At 40.3% G+C, this 16,750-nt stretch overlaps 1 protein-coding gene across 1 annotated transcript; it reads right to left on the bottom strand.

The window, feature by feature from the left end:
• Window positions 1-14,714: 14,714 nt before the first annotated feature.
• On the bottom strand, window positions 14,715-16,405 carry LOC132281935 (uncharacterized). The gene is made up of 3 exons (XM_059783583.1): window positions 15,885-16,405; window positions 15,531-15,708; window positions 14,715-15,431 (listed from the first exon to the last, which is right to left on the bottom strand). The coding sequence occupies exons 1-3, from the start codon at window positions 16,403-16,405 to the stop codon at window positions 14,976-14,978; spliced, it is 1,155 nt and encodes a 384-aa protein (XP_059639566.1). The 3' UTR covers window positions 14,715-14,975.
• Window positions 16,406-16,750: the final 345 nt, after the last annotated feature.

The following is a 16,750-nucleotide window of genomic DNA, read 5'->3' as shown; positions in this document are numbered from 1 at the left end:
ACTCTAAGAACACAAAAACCTCTCCACCTTCTCTCTAGCTTTTTCAAAAAATGTCACTCCCCTTAAGAATAAGATGATCTTCCCCTCTATATCCATTCAAAACCTACTCCCCATACTCACAATCCCGAGCTCCCCCTCTGCATGAAGCTAGACCACACAAAAGAAGGATAAGGGAACCAAAAAACTGGAAATCAGAGGTAGTTGAATTGCCTTCCTGCAGTTCGTCGGGCACCCGCGAGGCACTGGAGAGCGCCCGCGGGGGCTTGCAATTTCGAAGAGAGCACTGGCCTATTTAGCGGGCGCCCGCGGGACCTCTGCGGGGCCTCGCCAAAATAGGCAGAGAGCTGAGGGGATTGGCGGGCGCCCGCGGTGGCGTGGCCACTGCATTATAAATCAAGGCTTCTCGTAAACCTTTCCGAGCCGGAGCGTTGACGCGGCTTCCACTATGAACACTAAGCCATGAACTTCACAAAAACGGCGACTGAAGAGGTTAGGTCCCGAAGATGACTCCCCGACACGGCGCACGTATTTCAACAGAAAGTTGTCAAAACTGCTTCTTTAATTACATTCGGGGAAGCTGACCTGAAAAAGCCAAAAGTACACAAATGAAGCTAAACTGCACATTAAACTCCACCAATGGACTTAACTAATGCAAGTAAGGGCGCTTGAATATGCAATATTCGGCGCTTATCACACCCCCAAACTTACATTTTGCTAGTCCCTTAACAAAACAAAGTAAAGAATTTAATAAAAATGACACCAATGAAATGTTGACAACATGCATCAATCAGGAAACAAGCAATTTATCTATGAAGCTCAAATGTAACTTAGAACGGCAGAAAATTGGAGGAAGTTCTATTAAACAGACTACCTTGCATATATGAAGTCTTGATAATCAAAATGGCAAGACAAGATCAATTTTAATACATCAATCATCAAGTTCTGTATAAAAACTTCAATTGTCATCTCTTGAATAACATGAACTCTAACTTCAGTGAAAGTGAGCCGAATTCCCAATATGCGGCTTTTACCCTCTTTTTCCAATCCCAAGAACACCTTTTCACATCATTAAATCTCCTTCTAAATGAGGTCCCCAAGGCATAACTTTATTCACAATACAACTTTTGTTGCTTATTGAAAATTTTATTCTAACTCAAAATGAAACATATTATGGTTGTGCAATGTCGAAAATCCCTTAAGCTTTCTAACCAACCCATGTAGCAAGTGTTGGGCCAACAACTCCCAAGCCAGATGGCTTTAGGGTGCTAAATGTAGAAACATTCCTAAGGCTTAATAACTCAAGTTGGAAATGTTACGAATTTCGACGAATTAGATTTATTTATTTTTTTAATAACCGTGCAATGTCTAAGTTCTTTAAGCTTTCTAACCATCCCATGTAACAAGTGTTAGGCCAACAACTCCCAAACCAGATGGCTTTATGGTGCTAAGTGTAGAAACACTCCTAGGGCTTACTGAGTCCCGATTAAGGTCAATTTGGGTTGCATGCCTCACAATTAGGTTTCCGGTGTGCAAATGTGCAATGTGAAGCATGACAGAGTATGAAATCCGACGAAAATTTAATTGAAGTCTTTATACAAACCGATTATGAATCACATGCTTATTTCAAAAGTTTCTTTATTTTCAAAAATTGTCTTGGCTTCTTTACACAAAGTATTAAGCACATGCTTCAACCTTAAAAAAGTTCCATGATTACATTATCATTGCTTTAAACAACATGATTTTATTAACTTACGAGCATAAAAAATGAGCAAAAATCATCAAAATTGCAATAACATGCACATGCACCAAAAATGTAATAGCATGCACATGCACCCTCAAACTTGAATGTCACATTGTCCTCAATATGAGAAGACAAAGGACAAGTAAAGAGAATGAACAAAGGGAGAAATGAACAATAGTACCAAGTTGAGAGGATTGGAGTGGCGGTGCAAAAATAGGCCACCTCGTGAATTTCATGAGCATGCCCCCAAACTTGGTTTCAAAAACCTATCAAAAGATATCTATACATAGCAAGAATCATATGAATCCAAATTTAATGAAAATAATTGCAATTTATTCAACTAAAAATTATAATCCATGCAAAGTAGCAAAAGTGATGCAGTTATAAATTCAAAAGAAAAACTGAAAAGCAAATGCCAAACGCGGCCCAAAGTAAGTCGAAAAAGTACTATTGAAAAGGGAAATAAAAACTGGAAGCATAAAATCACTCCATCATTGGAGTGGAGGAGGAAGCACCAGGTGCACGGTCAATCAATGACTGGAGCATAGCCTGTAAGATCTCTTGATTCTTCTGAGTCTTCTGGACGGCGCCCTCTTTGGCGTCAAAGCGCAAGGTAAATGCATCGAGACGAGCATTCAAGGCGAGATAGTCAGCTTGGGTCATGACATCTAACAGCGGAGGCGCAGGAGCATCATGAACAGGCGAAACAGGAGCCAGAGGGGGTGCTGGAGCACCCCAATCCAATTCGCCCCCAATACGGGCCTGACGGGATGTCTGTAGCTGAGCTGTGCTCGACTTCCAGACCCTAAGAGAAAAAGCAAGGACCGTCTTTTCTTTAGCTTCACCCCGGGGTGTTTTGAATCCGACATCTTTAAGCATCGTTGTGATAAGGTAAGGAAAAGGGAATGCCCATGTGGTGGTAGTGCGTGACCTAACCAAAATTAATTCATTGTAAATTTTGAGCATTTGGTCCCAGACAAGTTGTGGGATGCAGAACCAATACCCCTTTTCAGCATTGTAGAGGGTTTTCAGAAAATCCCCTTACGCTCGGAATGGCCTGGCACGGGAAGGACATTCTTAGCAAGGACCGAATCAAGAAACCACAATCGGCATGGCAAAAAGGACTTGTTGGTGTTTGTGGTTCGACTGCTGGTGAATTGGCTGTGGTAAATCTCCCCCACAATGTCGGATAAGGTGGCGTCGGGAGGAGCAACATAGAGAGGCAAGCCCGCCCCATCCACGGGAGATTGCAATGGGCAGTCCATAGCCATAGTAAGGTTATCAAGGGTGAACTCATACTCATAATCATCAGCGGTGGTTTTGATTTTGTCCGGCTCGGCACATGAATAGAACATGTTGGCATAGAAGAGACAGATCACGCGTGGGTAGTAGGAGTGATCACGTGGTTTGAAGAGAGTTTCAAGACCACGCTCTTTCAATTCGCGGACGGACCACGCCGTCTCATGATTATGTTCAAAACCATCTTTGATAGTGAACTTGGCTTCAGGAACGATTGGCCATTCGGCCCAATTTGGGGTTGGACGCATATTAGAAAGGCCCTCGGACGATCGAGCATGCTTGGAGGCCACTCTAGAAGCCATTGGAAGGAAGAAAATTGGTTCAGGACTTTTAACAAACACCTGGTGTGCAGCAGAAAGGGAAGAGACGCAAAAAGGATATTAGGCATGCAAAAATCCCAAAATTCGAACCTGAAGTGGACATTTAATTTCAACCCAACAATCACCAATACTTCAAAACAAAAATCCCATCCTCCTTAGTGCGAAAAATCAAAGAAAAAGAAAGGGAGAAAAACTTACCCAAAATGGATGAGAAGATCTCCTAATGCTCTTAGATGATGAAAGATGAGGATGGAAGATGGAAGATGATGATGGGATGGATGAGTGAGGGGATTAGTGAGAGAGTGCAAGGTGGTTGAAGGTGATGGAGGATAGGAGGAGAGCGAAAGATAGGAGGGTTGGGGGCGAGCAATGAGAGATGCGAGGGTTTTAAAAGATGAAAATGGGTTTGAAAACCCATTTAGAACGCGGAGCACTGGGTGATTTCGCAAGGGCCCGTGGTATCTCGGCGAGGCCCTGCGGTTGACTGAAGCCTACTGGCAAATTCCACGGGCGCTCGCTACGCGCCGGCGGGTGCTCGCGGGGGCTCTTGAGGTACTGCTTTGTGCAGTAAAAATGAACTGGCCAGACCCGAATTTGATCACCCTGACCTCAAACATGGATGGAGACACGTTGGAGAACTTAGTACCCTCGTAGAATTAGATTGAATGGGAGAAAATCACGCGCTACATCCATGAGTAACCAAATGGAACCGCCGGAATGCCCGATGAATCAATTTCGTAAGCATGCATAAGCATGCATATTCTCAGTCAAATTGAACAAAATCGCGGGAAGTGCTTGGCATTAGACATGTAGAAAGCGGAAGCTCAGAATTCAGAAGAATTGCTTCTCATGAGTGCTAAATTTTACGTCGATAGCTAGATATAGCAAGATCGCGCATTAGTCCTCGTAGACTGGGTCCGTCAATAAGATTTTCTCTACTTTGTGGATAGGAACTATGCCTTCAATGTAAGGCTTAAGCCGTTGGCCATTAACCTTGAATTGCGATCCATTCGTAGGATCTTAAAGCTCGATTGCACCATGAGGAAAAATGGTAGTGATGGTATAGGGACCATCCCATCTTGATCGGAGTTTACCGGCAATTGAAAAGCCAAACTTTTTGTCCTGGGGCGAAAGACTTGTTGACAATGTGCTTGTCATGGAATGCTTTGGTCTTCGCCTTATAGATTTTGGCACTTTCATACGCATCATTGTGAATTTCCTTAAGTTCATTAAGCTACAATGCACGAGTAGAGCCGGCTTGTTTGAGATCAAAGTTTGAGCCTTTTTATGGCCCAATAAGCACGGTTCTCTAATTCCACCGGGAGATGACACGCTTTGCCAAAGACAAATCGGTAAAGCGACATGCCAATGGGTGTCTTGTAAGCTGTCCGGTAAGCCCAAAGCGCATCGTTTAGTCTTAATGACCAATCTTTGCGGTTCGGTCGAACCGTTTTCTCGAGGATGTACTTAATCTCCCGATTAGATACTTCCACTTGACCACTTGTTTGAGGATGGTAAGGTGTGGCAACCTTGTGAATGACGGAGTACTTAGAGAGGACAGACTTAAGATAATGGTTTCGGAAATGAGATCCACTGTCACTGATGATTGCTCGGGGCGTACCAAAACGACTAAGGATGTTAGATTGAATGAATTCGATCACCACTTTATGGTCATTGGTTCTGGCAGCCGCGGCTTCAACCCATTTGGACACATAATTCACCGCTACGAGGATGTACTCATAGCCATAAGAAGATGGAAATGGTCCCATGAAGTTTATCCCCCACACATCAAAATTTTTTATGATTAAGATGGGAATGAGGGGCATCATGTCTCTCCGGGACATGGATCCGAGCTTTTGACATTGCTCACATGATTTACAGAAATTGTATGCATCTCGAAACAAGGATGACCAATAAAATCCGCTTTGAAGGACTTTGTCGGCGGCCTTTTTGGCACTAAAGTGTCCCCCACAAGCAAGCGCGTGGCAGAAATTTAGGACACTTATGGTTTCATTGTCGGGAATGCATCTTCGGATGATTTGATCCGGACAATATTTGAACAACTCCGGATCTTCCCAAAAGAAATGCTTAACTTGGGAGAAGAACCGGTATTTCTCTTGTTTGGACTAATTGGATGGAATTTTGCCTACTGCTAGATAGTTGACAATATCCGCATACCAAGGGAGACTGGAATGGGAAATCTGAAAAAGTTGCTAATCTGGAAAGGAATCACGGATGACAGCAAATTCAGAGGATTTCTCAATGACTAAGCAGGAGAGATGGTCTGCGACAACATTGTCGGTCCCTTTTTTTGTCCCAGATTTCAATGTCAAACTCTTGAAGTAAGAGTATTCATCGAATTAGGCAAGGTTTGGTCTCTTTTTTAGCGAGCAAATGCCTAAGAGCGGCATGATCCGAAAAGATTATGGCCTTGGATCCAAGAAGATAGGAACGGAATTTATCTAAGGTATACACCATAGCTAGCAATTCTTTTTCAGTGGTGGTGTAATTTAACTGAGCATCCGAGAGAGTCTAACTAGCATCATAGATAACGTATGGAAGCTTTTCCACACGTTGGCCCAAATGCATAATCGGATGCATCACACATTATCTCAAATGGAAGGGACCAATTAGGCGGTTTCATGATTGGGCGGATGAGAAAAGAGTGCGAAGTTTCACGAAAGTTTCCATACAAGCTTCATCAAAATTTAATGAAACGTCCTTGGCAAGAAGGTTACACAAGGGCCGAGAGATTTTGCTAAAATCTTTGATGAAGCGACGATAAAAACTGGCCTGTCCAAGGAAGGAATGGATTTGACGGACCGAATTTGGAGGAGGGAGGTTGGAGATTAACTCAACTTTAGCTTTGTCCACCTCAATTCCCCGTTTCGAAATGACATGTCCTAGAACAATGCCTTATTGGACCATAAAATGGCTTTTTGCACAACTTAGAATTAGATTTGTCTCCCTGCATCTTTGGAGTACAAGTGATAGATTGTGGAGACATAAGTCAAAGGAGGAGCCAAAGACGGAGAAATCGTTCATGAAAACTTTTAAGAACTTTTCAACCATATCGGAAAATATGGATATCATGCATCTTTGGAACGTGGCCGGAGCATTGCATAGCCCAAAAGGCATGCGTCTATAAGCAAAGGTTCCGAAGGGGCATGTGAAAGTGGTCTTCTCTTGATCTTGCGGATCAATTGCCACGTGGTTATAGGCGGAATAACCATCAAGGAAACAATAGAAGCTTTGGCCAGCTAACCTCTCTGGGATTTGATCAAAGAATGGAAGTGGAAAATGATCTTTCCTAATAGTAGAGTTAAGTTTCCGGTAGTCAATGCACACACGCCACCCGGTGGTGGTGTGTTGTGGTACGAGCTCTCCCGCGAAATTTTCAATGACGGTGAGGTCGGATTTCTTGGGGACCACTTGAGTGGGGCTCACCCACTTGCTATCAGAGATGGGGTAGATGATTCCCACATCTAGCAATTTGATCACTTTTTTCATGACCACTTCCTTCATATTAGGATTCAACCGGCGCTGGACCTCTCTAGTAGGCTTTGCGTTGTCCTCCATATGAATGCGATACATACAAATAGATGGGTCGATTCCTTTCAAATCAGCCACTGCCCAGCCAATAGCTTCTTTATGCTCTTGAAGCACCGCTAAAAGGTTGGTTTTTTGGTCCTTAAGAAGGTCTGATGCAATGATGACTGGAAGAGTTTGATTTGCGTCGAGAAACACATACTTGAGGTGGGTCAGGAGTGGCTTTAACTCAAGTTGTGGAGGAGATTTCAAGGAAGGGACCGGAGGAGTAATGGAAAGTTGAGGAAGTGGTTCTCTCGGTATTTTCCAAGGAGGAAGATCCGTGATAGCATCAATGTTAAGCAAATAGTTTACTTCTTGGATTGATTGGTCAATATCAAAATTTGAGAAGTCAAAGGGAGACATGCAAGTTTCCAAAGGATCTTTGCTTAGAATGAAGGGGAGAGATTCTTCGACTACTTCATCAATCACATCAATAAGAAAACAATCATCCTCATCGGAAGGATGTTGAGCTGCATGAAAGATGTGAAGTTTAACTTGCATATTGCCAAAGGCAATGTCCATCACCCCAGTTCGGCAATAATCAAAGCATTAGCCGTAGCTAAAAATGGCCTACCAAGGATCACGGGAATATGCTTCTTTGGGTCATGGACCGGTTTCGTGTCAAGAACCACAAAGTCTACCGGGAAGTAGAATTTGTCCACTTTGATAATGACATCCTCAAGAATGCTGCGTGGGTGCTTGACCGATCTGTCGGCAAGCTGCAAGACCACGGAGCTTGGCTTTAGATCTCCCAACCCAAGCTGTAAGTAAACTGAATATGGAATTAAATTCACACTAGCTCTTAAGTCAAGGAGGGCCATTTCTATCTTGTTGTCGCTAATGACACACGAGATAGTTGGGGCGCCCGGATCCTTATACTTTGGAGGAGCACTGTGTTGAATGATTGCGCTTACATTTTCAGTTAACATTACTTTCTTTGGCAAATGATTTCTGGAAGTGCGCTTTTGAGTGCACAAATCCTTGAGAAATTTTGCATAGCATCCAAGAGAGGCAAGTTGATCTTCACTTGCTTGAAAACTTCCACATGTCTTGAATTTTACAATTCTTATTCCCAATATGTGTCGACTCTTGGAGACGGTTAGGAAACGGAGCTTTTGGCTCATAAGAAGTTTCCACATTTGGGGTGACAAGCTTGCTATTTTCATGAGTAGGATTTGGATTAGAAGAGCTGGTATTTGGATTTGGATTTTTTGAAGGAGAATTTTTCTCATCTTTGTTTCCATCAACCTTGTTGTCAACAACTCGACCACTCCTAAGGGTGGTGATTGCTTGAACATGTTCATGACTCGGCCCACTCGGAGGAGGAGTTTCGTCAATCACATGCATCCCTCTAGGATTTTCAAATGGTTGAGTGGGAAGCTTACCCTTGTCCTTTTGAAGCAATTGGTTCATGGAGTTAGCTATTTGACCCACTTAATTCTCAAGTTTAGCTATGGACTGAGTATGAGAATGAACCATTTGGAGAGTGGGTTGCAAAGATGTCAAGAGTTGCTTGTTGGAATCCATCATTTGCTTATTCAATGATTCCATCATTTGCTTGTTTGCAGCCACGATTTCATCTGTTGGGAACACATGGGGTTGATTGGAGACATTTGGATTGTATGGAGGATGGTAACTTGAAGAGGCCTGAAATTGCCTATTTTGAAATTGAGAAGAGGGCTGATTTTGCTGCCCTTGATTTTGAAAATTCGAATTTTGTGGGGCTTGTTGCCTCCACGAGAAATTCGGATGATCTCTCCATCCCGAATTGTAAGTATTGGAATATGGATTATTTCCGGGCCTTGAGAACATAACATTTGCTTGCTCTTGATTGGAATTAGGAAATTGTTCTGGTGTGGGACAATCTTCCGAGAGATGGAATGGACTAGTACATGATGCACACACCGCACTAGCTAAATTTTGAGACAAGGAAGGAGATAGATGTGGTGCCATCAATTAATAGAATTTATGGGCTATGGCATCCACTTGAGATGATTCTTCTCTCATTGTCTTTGGTTGACAAAGGTTGGTGTTCTTTGTATTGGTTGAGGTTGGACCACTACGAGAATTATGCTGTAATGAGTTTTCACTCAAATTTTCAAGTAAGGTCCATGCCTCATCAGCACTTTTAGATATGAACATCCCTCTACAAGATGAGTTAACGATGAATCAATGTGGGTCGGTTAACCCAGTATAGAAGGCTTGCACCAATTGCCAATTTGGAATTAGGTGGTGCGGACATTTCCTTAAGAGGTCTTGAAATCTCTCCCAAGTCTCATGGAGTTGTTCCTCCTCGCTTTGTGAAAAGCTAAGAATGGAACGCCTCATTAAATTGGTTTTACTCACTGGATAATATTTCTTTAAGAATTCTTGCTACAGTTGAGCCCATATGGTGATGGAATTTGCAGCAAGTGAGTTCAACCAATACTTTGCCCGTTCTTTTAATGAGAATGGGAAGAGATGCAAATGGAGAGCGTTATCAAGAAAACCCCTCAGCTTGATGGTAGAGCATATTTCAAGGAATTCATCAAGGTGCTTATAAGGGTCCTCATTTTCAAAGCCATGAAAAGATGGAATCATTTGGATGGTGCTAGATTTGATTTCATATTGAGCGGCCTCAATATTTGGCATCACTATGCAAGAGGGAGAAGCATAAGTGGTAAGGATGAAGTAGTCCCTAAGAGTCATGGGAACCACATTTGGAATTTCGGTCCTATCATTATTAACTCCCTCATTTCTGACATTTCTTACATTGTCAGTCATTGTGTTAAATTCAGTTTCAAGCTCTCTTATGCTAGTAGATTCCCTAAGGTTTCTTCTAAGAGTTCTTTTGAGTGAATTTATGTCAATTGGCGATTCTAAAGTTGGTAGGGAGAGTGATTTACGGCCAAACATTAATAACATACCCCACAATCAATACAATAATTCATCACCATTAACTCCACATACGATGATCCATTTCTCCTCAATTATCAATACAGAAACATAAATGGCTACGACAAGGACCGATGCTTTGCAATTGAAAAGAAAAATAAATAACCTCAACAAGGCTTCACAATTAACTATATCTAAACTAAACACATGTAAGATATTCACAACTTTGAAACTAGAGTTTCGAAAACTTACCTGAAGTCGTCTAGACTTACAAATTTGCTAACTTTCCTTAGCAAGCCTTGAATACCTAGAATCTCACAAACAACTTAAAACACAAAGATGGTCAAAACCACACAAGAAATATTCAAAAATCACAATATTAACAATCAAATCAAAGTTAACCCTAGAACCTCGGTTGCTAAACTGTTTACCGTCCCCGGCAACGGCACCAAAAATTGATCGGTATCGTCGATTACAATTTATAATCAACCCTTTGTAATAGCACAAATCATTGTAAAATAGGGCTATTGGTCGGGTAAGTCGAACCACTGGGACTGCTAGTTTATGACAACTTAGGTGTCTAGAATCATTTTTAGAATGATAAAGGGGTAACAAGGATTTGTTGGTTTGTCACTTAAGCTATGAATTGAGAAATGCATAAAATAGTAAATTGCAAGGAGTTTAGAAAGAAAAGATCTAGATAGAAAGGTCTAGGGAAGTGAATCCACTCTTACCCTTTACATATGCTAAGTATATGATTGAATTGGGGAATTAATGTACATATGTGATCATGATACATAGTAACACATGATTACTACAATATCTTCAAGAAATTCAATTAATCACAAGGTAAGAAAAACCTATCAAAGCTTCACATGCTTGAGTTACCTAGACTATGATGTAACCTTAGACATGTTCACTAAGTTGGAGATTATCAAATCCTTAATTAAATGATAAAAGCACATGGAATCAAGATACAAGATTAACCCATCAAAAGAAAGTCTTAAGTTATGGATTAACAAATTTCTCAAAAACCATGCCATTAAAACCATTACATAATCTTGTTTTCATTGTCACTATGAAAATACTAGCCATACAACCATGAGAATAAATAATTTAAGACAAGAACATTTGATTCAACATGATCATTTATAAATAAAAACATTCATTACAAATTGTAATATGCTCTAGATTATGGAACTTGGCCATACATATATTTCATTCCCAAAAATAAATCAAAAATTAAACATGCTTACAAGGAAGGGTTTCATCACCTCCCTAGATGGAGGTTTAGTTACCCATTAATGCTAGGAAGGAAGAGAATGAAGAAGAAAAAGATTCCATTGCTGCACCTCAACTCCAAGAACACAAAAACCTCTCCACTTTCTCTCTAGCTTTTTCAAAAAATGTCACTCCCCTTAAGAATGAGATGATCTTCCCCTCTATATCCATTCAAAACCTACTCCCCATACTCACAATCCCGAGCTCCCCCCTCTGCATGAAGCTAGACAACACAAAAGAAGGATAAGGGAACCAAAAAGCTGAAAATGAAGGGCAGTTGAACTGCCTTCTGCAGTTCGGCGGGCGCCCGCGAGGGCTTGCAATTTTGAAGAGGGCATTGGCGTGTTTGGCGGGCGCCCGCGGGAGCTCGCGGGACCTCTGCGGGGCCTCGCCAAATTAGGCAGAAAGTTGAGGGGATTGGCGGGCTCCCGCGGGAGCATGCCACTGCACTATAAATCAAGGCTTCTCGTATGCCTTTCCGAGCCGGAGCGTTGACGCGGCTTCCACTATGAACACTAAGCCACGAATTTCACAAAAACGGCGACTGAAGAGGTTAGGTCCCGAAGATGACTCCCCGACACGGTGCACGTATTTCAACAGAAAGTTGTCAAAACTGCTTCTTTAATTACATTGGGGGAAGCTGACCTGAAACAAGCCAAAAGTACACAAATGAATCTAAACTGTACATTAAACTCCACTAATGGACTTAACTAATGCAAGTAAGGGCGCTTGAATATGCAATATTCGACGCTTATCACCCGCCAGAAGCCGGCCACATCCTAAATGGCCACCGCCGGTGATATTAACAGACCCACGGCGCAACAGAGATGGCGAGCTGCGATTCAAACCCCCAATTCGATTCTCTAGCGCATCTATCATCCGAACCCCCAATTCGATTCTCAAACCTTTTTTTTTTTAGTCCGGCAAGCAGCGATTCAGTCATACGAAACCCAGTTCAGCGATTCAGTTATACAAAACCCAGTTCAGCGATTCAGTCGTTCTCAAAGCTAGAAAAAACTAAGTTTGACCAAACCCAATTCAGTCCGGCGAGCAGCGATTCCTCAACCCACCTCGGTGAAACCCAATTCAAAACTACAAGCTTCACCAGCCTTGTCACAATTCGCCTCATGCCGGTCATTTCATTCCGCCAAATAGTCTCAACAGTCTTCCATTGAAGCATGCCCGCCGTCCTCTTCACGCCGTTGATGGCGAAGAATCAAAAGCGAAGTCAATTCCTCCGCCGCCACCATTGCCGAAATGGATGTCGATGGTGAAGAATCGAAGGCGAAGTCGATTGCGGAAGACGACACTGAAGCCCAAGTTGATGTCGGCGGCAGGTGTCGGATTACAACCTCTACAGTATGGCAATCAATGTCCCTCGGCGGCGGGATGTCGGATTACAGGCTTGACGGCGTCTTAATCGGCAGAGAAAATCAGCATCTCGTGCTCCGATGGAAGGGCCGGACCCAGCCTTTACAGCCTCTCCAACATTGCACTGTTGATCACCACCGTCGGCGTCGAAACCCTCGACCGTGACTTTTTGTCTTACATAATCCTCGACCCTTGTGCAAACTGAAATTCTGGCCTCTCTTAGTCAACAAACCACTTTAAGAACACAGTAATTGAGAGCTTGAAGCCAGCAAAATGAAGGACCAATTTGGGCTCCACAATTGCTTCAAGGGTAGAGAGAAAACGATGATATAACCAATCTCTGACCCTATAATAGAATTATATGGGTCTGTGTGTGGAAGGAAGAAGATGATATATATTTCTGACCCTAGAATAAAATTATATGAGTCTGTGTGTGGTAGGAAGAAGAAGATATATGAATATATATATATTGAAGTGAAATGAAGGGCATTTTTGTATACTTGAGTTAACAAATTAAGGGCAGTTTTGTAATTGCGTATTGGTGAACGAGGTTAAAGATGTCATTTTAGAAATTAGATGGGCAAAAATGACTTTCTAACAATTTGCTGACGTTAACATCAGCACACACAGTAAGTTGCTTAACGGCAGGGGGTAATTTGTTACATAAACCAAAACCTTAAGGGAGGTAGGTGGAATTATGAAACGTAAAGTGTGTGTAAATGGAATATCGACAAATGTTAAGGGGTGTAGGTGGAATTAACCCTTTTAAATTTTGTTAAATTTCAACCCTTTATGAAGAGATTAAAATTTTTGTTTTCGTTTTATTTAGTTTAAGCTTTAACAATTTTGAATAAAATTAATGTCATATGATTCCATTATTCAGTTGTATAATATTGTTATCCACACGTACACGCACAAATAACTATAACAATAATACTGTTTTCCATGAGAACTTTGGTTCTGAAACAACATGAAACACCTCTAAATTCCGGAATCGTGCACACTGCTTAACATCTCAGCTACATCTTTCCCAATGTATTTTCAAGCCTCTCCTTGAAAACCCACATATACATTTTCTCCATATCATGCTGAACCATAAAAACATCAAGCTTCAAGTCTAATTTATCATACCTACCAACCCCATTACTCTCCCAAGTGATCTTACTCTTTGATTTCTCATTCAAAGTTGGTTTAAAAAAAAAAAACCCGAAGAAAAACCAAGCACCTAAGACACTATCAAGCCTCTTAGCAAGATACGGGTATTGTTTTTCTTTCAAAGAAATATTTAAATAAAAATAAATTTATTAGTAAAATATACGGGAATTAATTTTTTTCAAAGGTTTCTATTTTTAATTTCATAATTACCTTTTATTGTTACAGTTGGTAATGGTAAAATTAATTATAGAAACTAAAAATAGGGTGAGAGTGGTTTTGTGTTAAAAGAAACAGCCATAGGTAGGTTTGTGAAATGACCGTTAGATTAATAGATTTAATCTAACGGTCTATATAGAAAGTGAATTATTTTTCTTGCTTCATGGGAAGCAAGAGATCAGGATTCATACTTTATATATAGCTTCAAATATAAGCTATATATAAATATATATGTATATATATGTATTTTGTGAAAGACAAGTATTAGGAAGTAGTATAAGATAAGTTTGGTAGCTTAGCTTAGGTAAACCGTTTATTTATTGTATGATCAATATATACGCTATATATAGCTTCGAATATAAGCTATATATATATATATATATATATATATATATATTCAAATAAGCTATATATTAATCACCTTAGGATACAAATTCCCTCGCCCTGCAAAGGCAAATATTAATGAAGGGACGAAGATGGAAGAAAATTTTGACATTGAAGACGTTGAAAAGCTTTAATTTTAGTGATTTCAGGACAGAGCATCACTATAATTAAAGCCTTTAAGCGTTTTCACTTTCATTCTTTTTCTGCTGAATAATATATACTGCCAATTCCATCCAGTTAAGTACTTCCTTTCTTTCTTTTGTTTTGCCTCACCTGCTTCAATCATTTAATCTCTCTCATCATCAAGCGACGCCCTGTAAACGAGCCCTATAATGAGTCTACAGTTCATAAACATAAATGAGCTTACCATAGTTGTTAAAGGCTCAAGGCGCACAAAAGCGAAAAATGTCTCCTGGAGCCTGAGGCACAAGGCGCAAGGCGAGACGCGCGCCCGACTGAAGCAAGATGCATGTTGGAAAAAAAAAAAAAAACAAAACCCACCCAATAAAGTATTAAAGATGCAATAGTATATATAAAGATGTAAAAGTCAACTAAATGAATTACTTAAGTTAAATATTCAACATAAAGATGCCAAAACCAAGTAAATCAAGTACTTGAGTTCAAAACAGTGAATAATCAAACATATTAACATAAAGATGCAAAAGTCAACTAAGGAGAAGTATAAGATAAAACTAAAACAAATATAAACATCATTTCTTCCTAAGAAGACAACACCAATGAATCTAAATATCATCATCGTCATCAATAAGCATAACATCATTTTGATCGTCACTAAATGATTCATAATTCTCAGGATCCTCTTCTATCTCATCTGAATCATTCTCATCCTCATCCACAAGTCGAACTGAAGAACTTCCTGCTCCCTTTGTTGGTAACCGTGAACTAGAACTAGATTTTGATCTAGTAGACCGTTGTGGCCTACTTGCCTCTCCAATACCAGCAAAATTAGCAACATCACCCCATGTCAAGGAATCACCTTCATAGACTAAATCATGTTCTGCATCAGAATCATCCATCCTCCCCGTCAACCACTCGTTGCTCTCATCAATGTCATCGAGTAAAATGGGATCAAGAGTGTCACGCATATTATATCGACGCCTCAATGCTCTATTATATTTGGTGAACACTAAATCATTCAAAGTTGTTTGAGCGAGCCTATTTCTTTTCTTGTTATGAAGCTGCAATAAATTCAACTTTAACTAGTAAGTATAAAAAATTAAAATTTTAACTTTCAATAATTAAATTACAAACCTAGTTAGTAGATAGTATATACTTACATGCTCAAACACGCTCCAATTTCGTTCACAACCAGAAGAACTGCAAGTAAGGCTTAAAACCTTTATAGCAAACTTTTTGAGAAGTTTTGTTGACTTGCCATAAGCTTCCCACCAATTAGCTATTAAAAAAAAATTAATAATGATGTTTAGCAACTTTAGCTTCATCTTTTTATCGACTCTATTGTCAAAATAATTTTAACACTTAGCTATACTAACTTAATACACTTTATCACTTTACCTGGTCCTCGTGTACTTCCCTGTCTAATAGCAAAGGGATTACCAAAGAGGCCCTCAGCTTTAGAATATAAGGACAGCTCAGTAATTTTGTCTTGGTCTTTGACATCCGGGACTAACCTTGCAATGCATGCATACAAACACTTTGCAATCTCTTCATCTTCTTCAATTTTCGGATTTGAATAAAAGTATTCTGGGTTCAAATAATAACCTGCTGCATGCAAAAGGCGATGAAGTTGAACATTCCACTTCTTATAAATTATTTCAAAAATATCTGAGTATTTATCTTCTACTCCCCCAAATGATTTTGCAATGGCTTCTTTAGCCCTATCCATAGCCGCATAAATGTATCCCATGGGAGGCTTTCTCTCGCCATCAACTAATCTCAAAACCGGAATAAGAGGACCGGAAACCTTAAGGCTAAAGACAATGTTGTTCCAAAAGGAAGGCATCAAAACATAAGAAGCAACTCTTTTACCGGCTTCCTCTTTCGCCCATTTACTACGATTCCATTCTTCTGAAGTAAACATCTTTCTCAAGTTATTCTTTTGCTTGTGAATACTTGATAATGTGATGAAACATGTAGCAAATCGAGTCTTAGCAGGCCTAAGTAACTCCTTTTTGTGAGTAAAGTTCCTCATAATGTTCAACAACTTTGGATGCATATAAATATAACTATTCAACTCCACTGCCCTCTACATTGTTCTAGAGATGGGCGGTATTTTCCCAATATCTTCCAAAAAAAAGGAAGGTTATTAGGTATAAAGAAAGAAGAAATAATTTAAAAGGGTAATTTGGTCTTAAAGTTGAAGTTTTAAAATTCTAAAAAATTAGGAAAGACACATTAATTAGAATTTATTTTTTAACCAATTAGATATGCAACTATGAATACACAGTAGCTTACGCGACTGTGTTTAGCACTCCTCATTTCGAAAATGAGCGGGAAACTCAGATATACAAAATGGTTGTAGCCGTACAATCTAACC

The sequence above is a fragment of the Cornus florida genome, unplaced genomic scaffold (genome assembly GCF_030987335.1).
Source record: "Cornus florida cultivar Cherokee Brave unplaced genomic scaffold, ASM3098733v1 CherokeeBrave_3.0.0_Hap2_Chr11, whole genome shotgun sequence".
Lineage (NCBI taxonomy): Eukaryota > Viridiplantae > Streptophyta > Magnoliopsida > Cornales > Cornaceae > Cornus > Cornus florida.
Note: the sequence above shows the minus strand (reverse complement) of the source record. Positions and strands in the feature narration are given on the sequence as shown.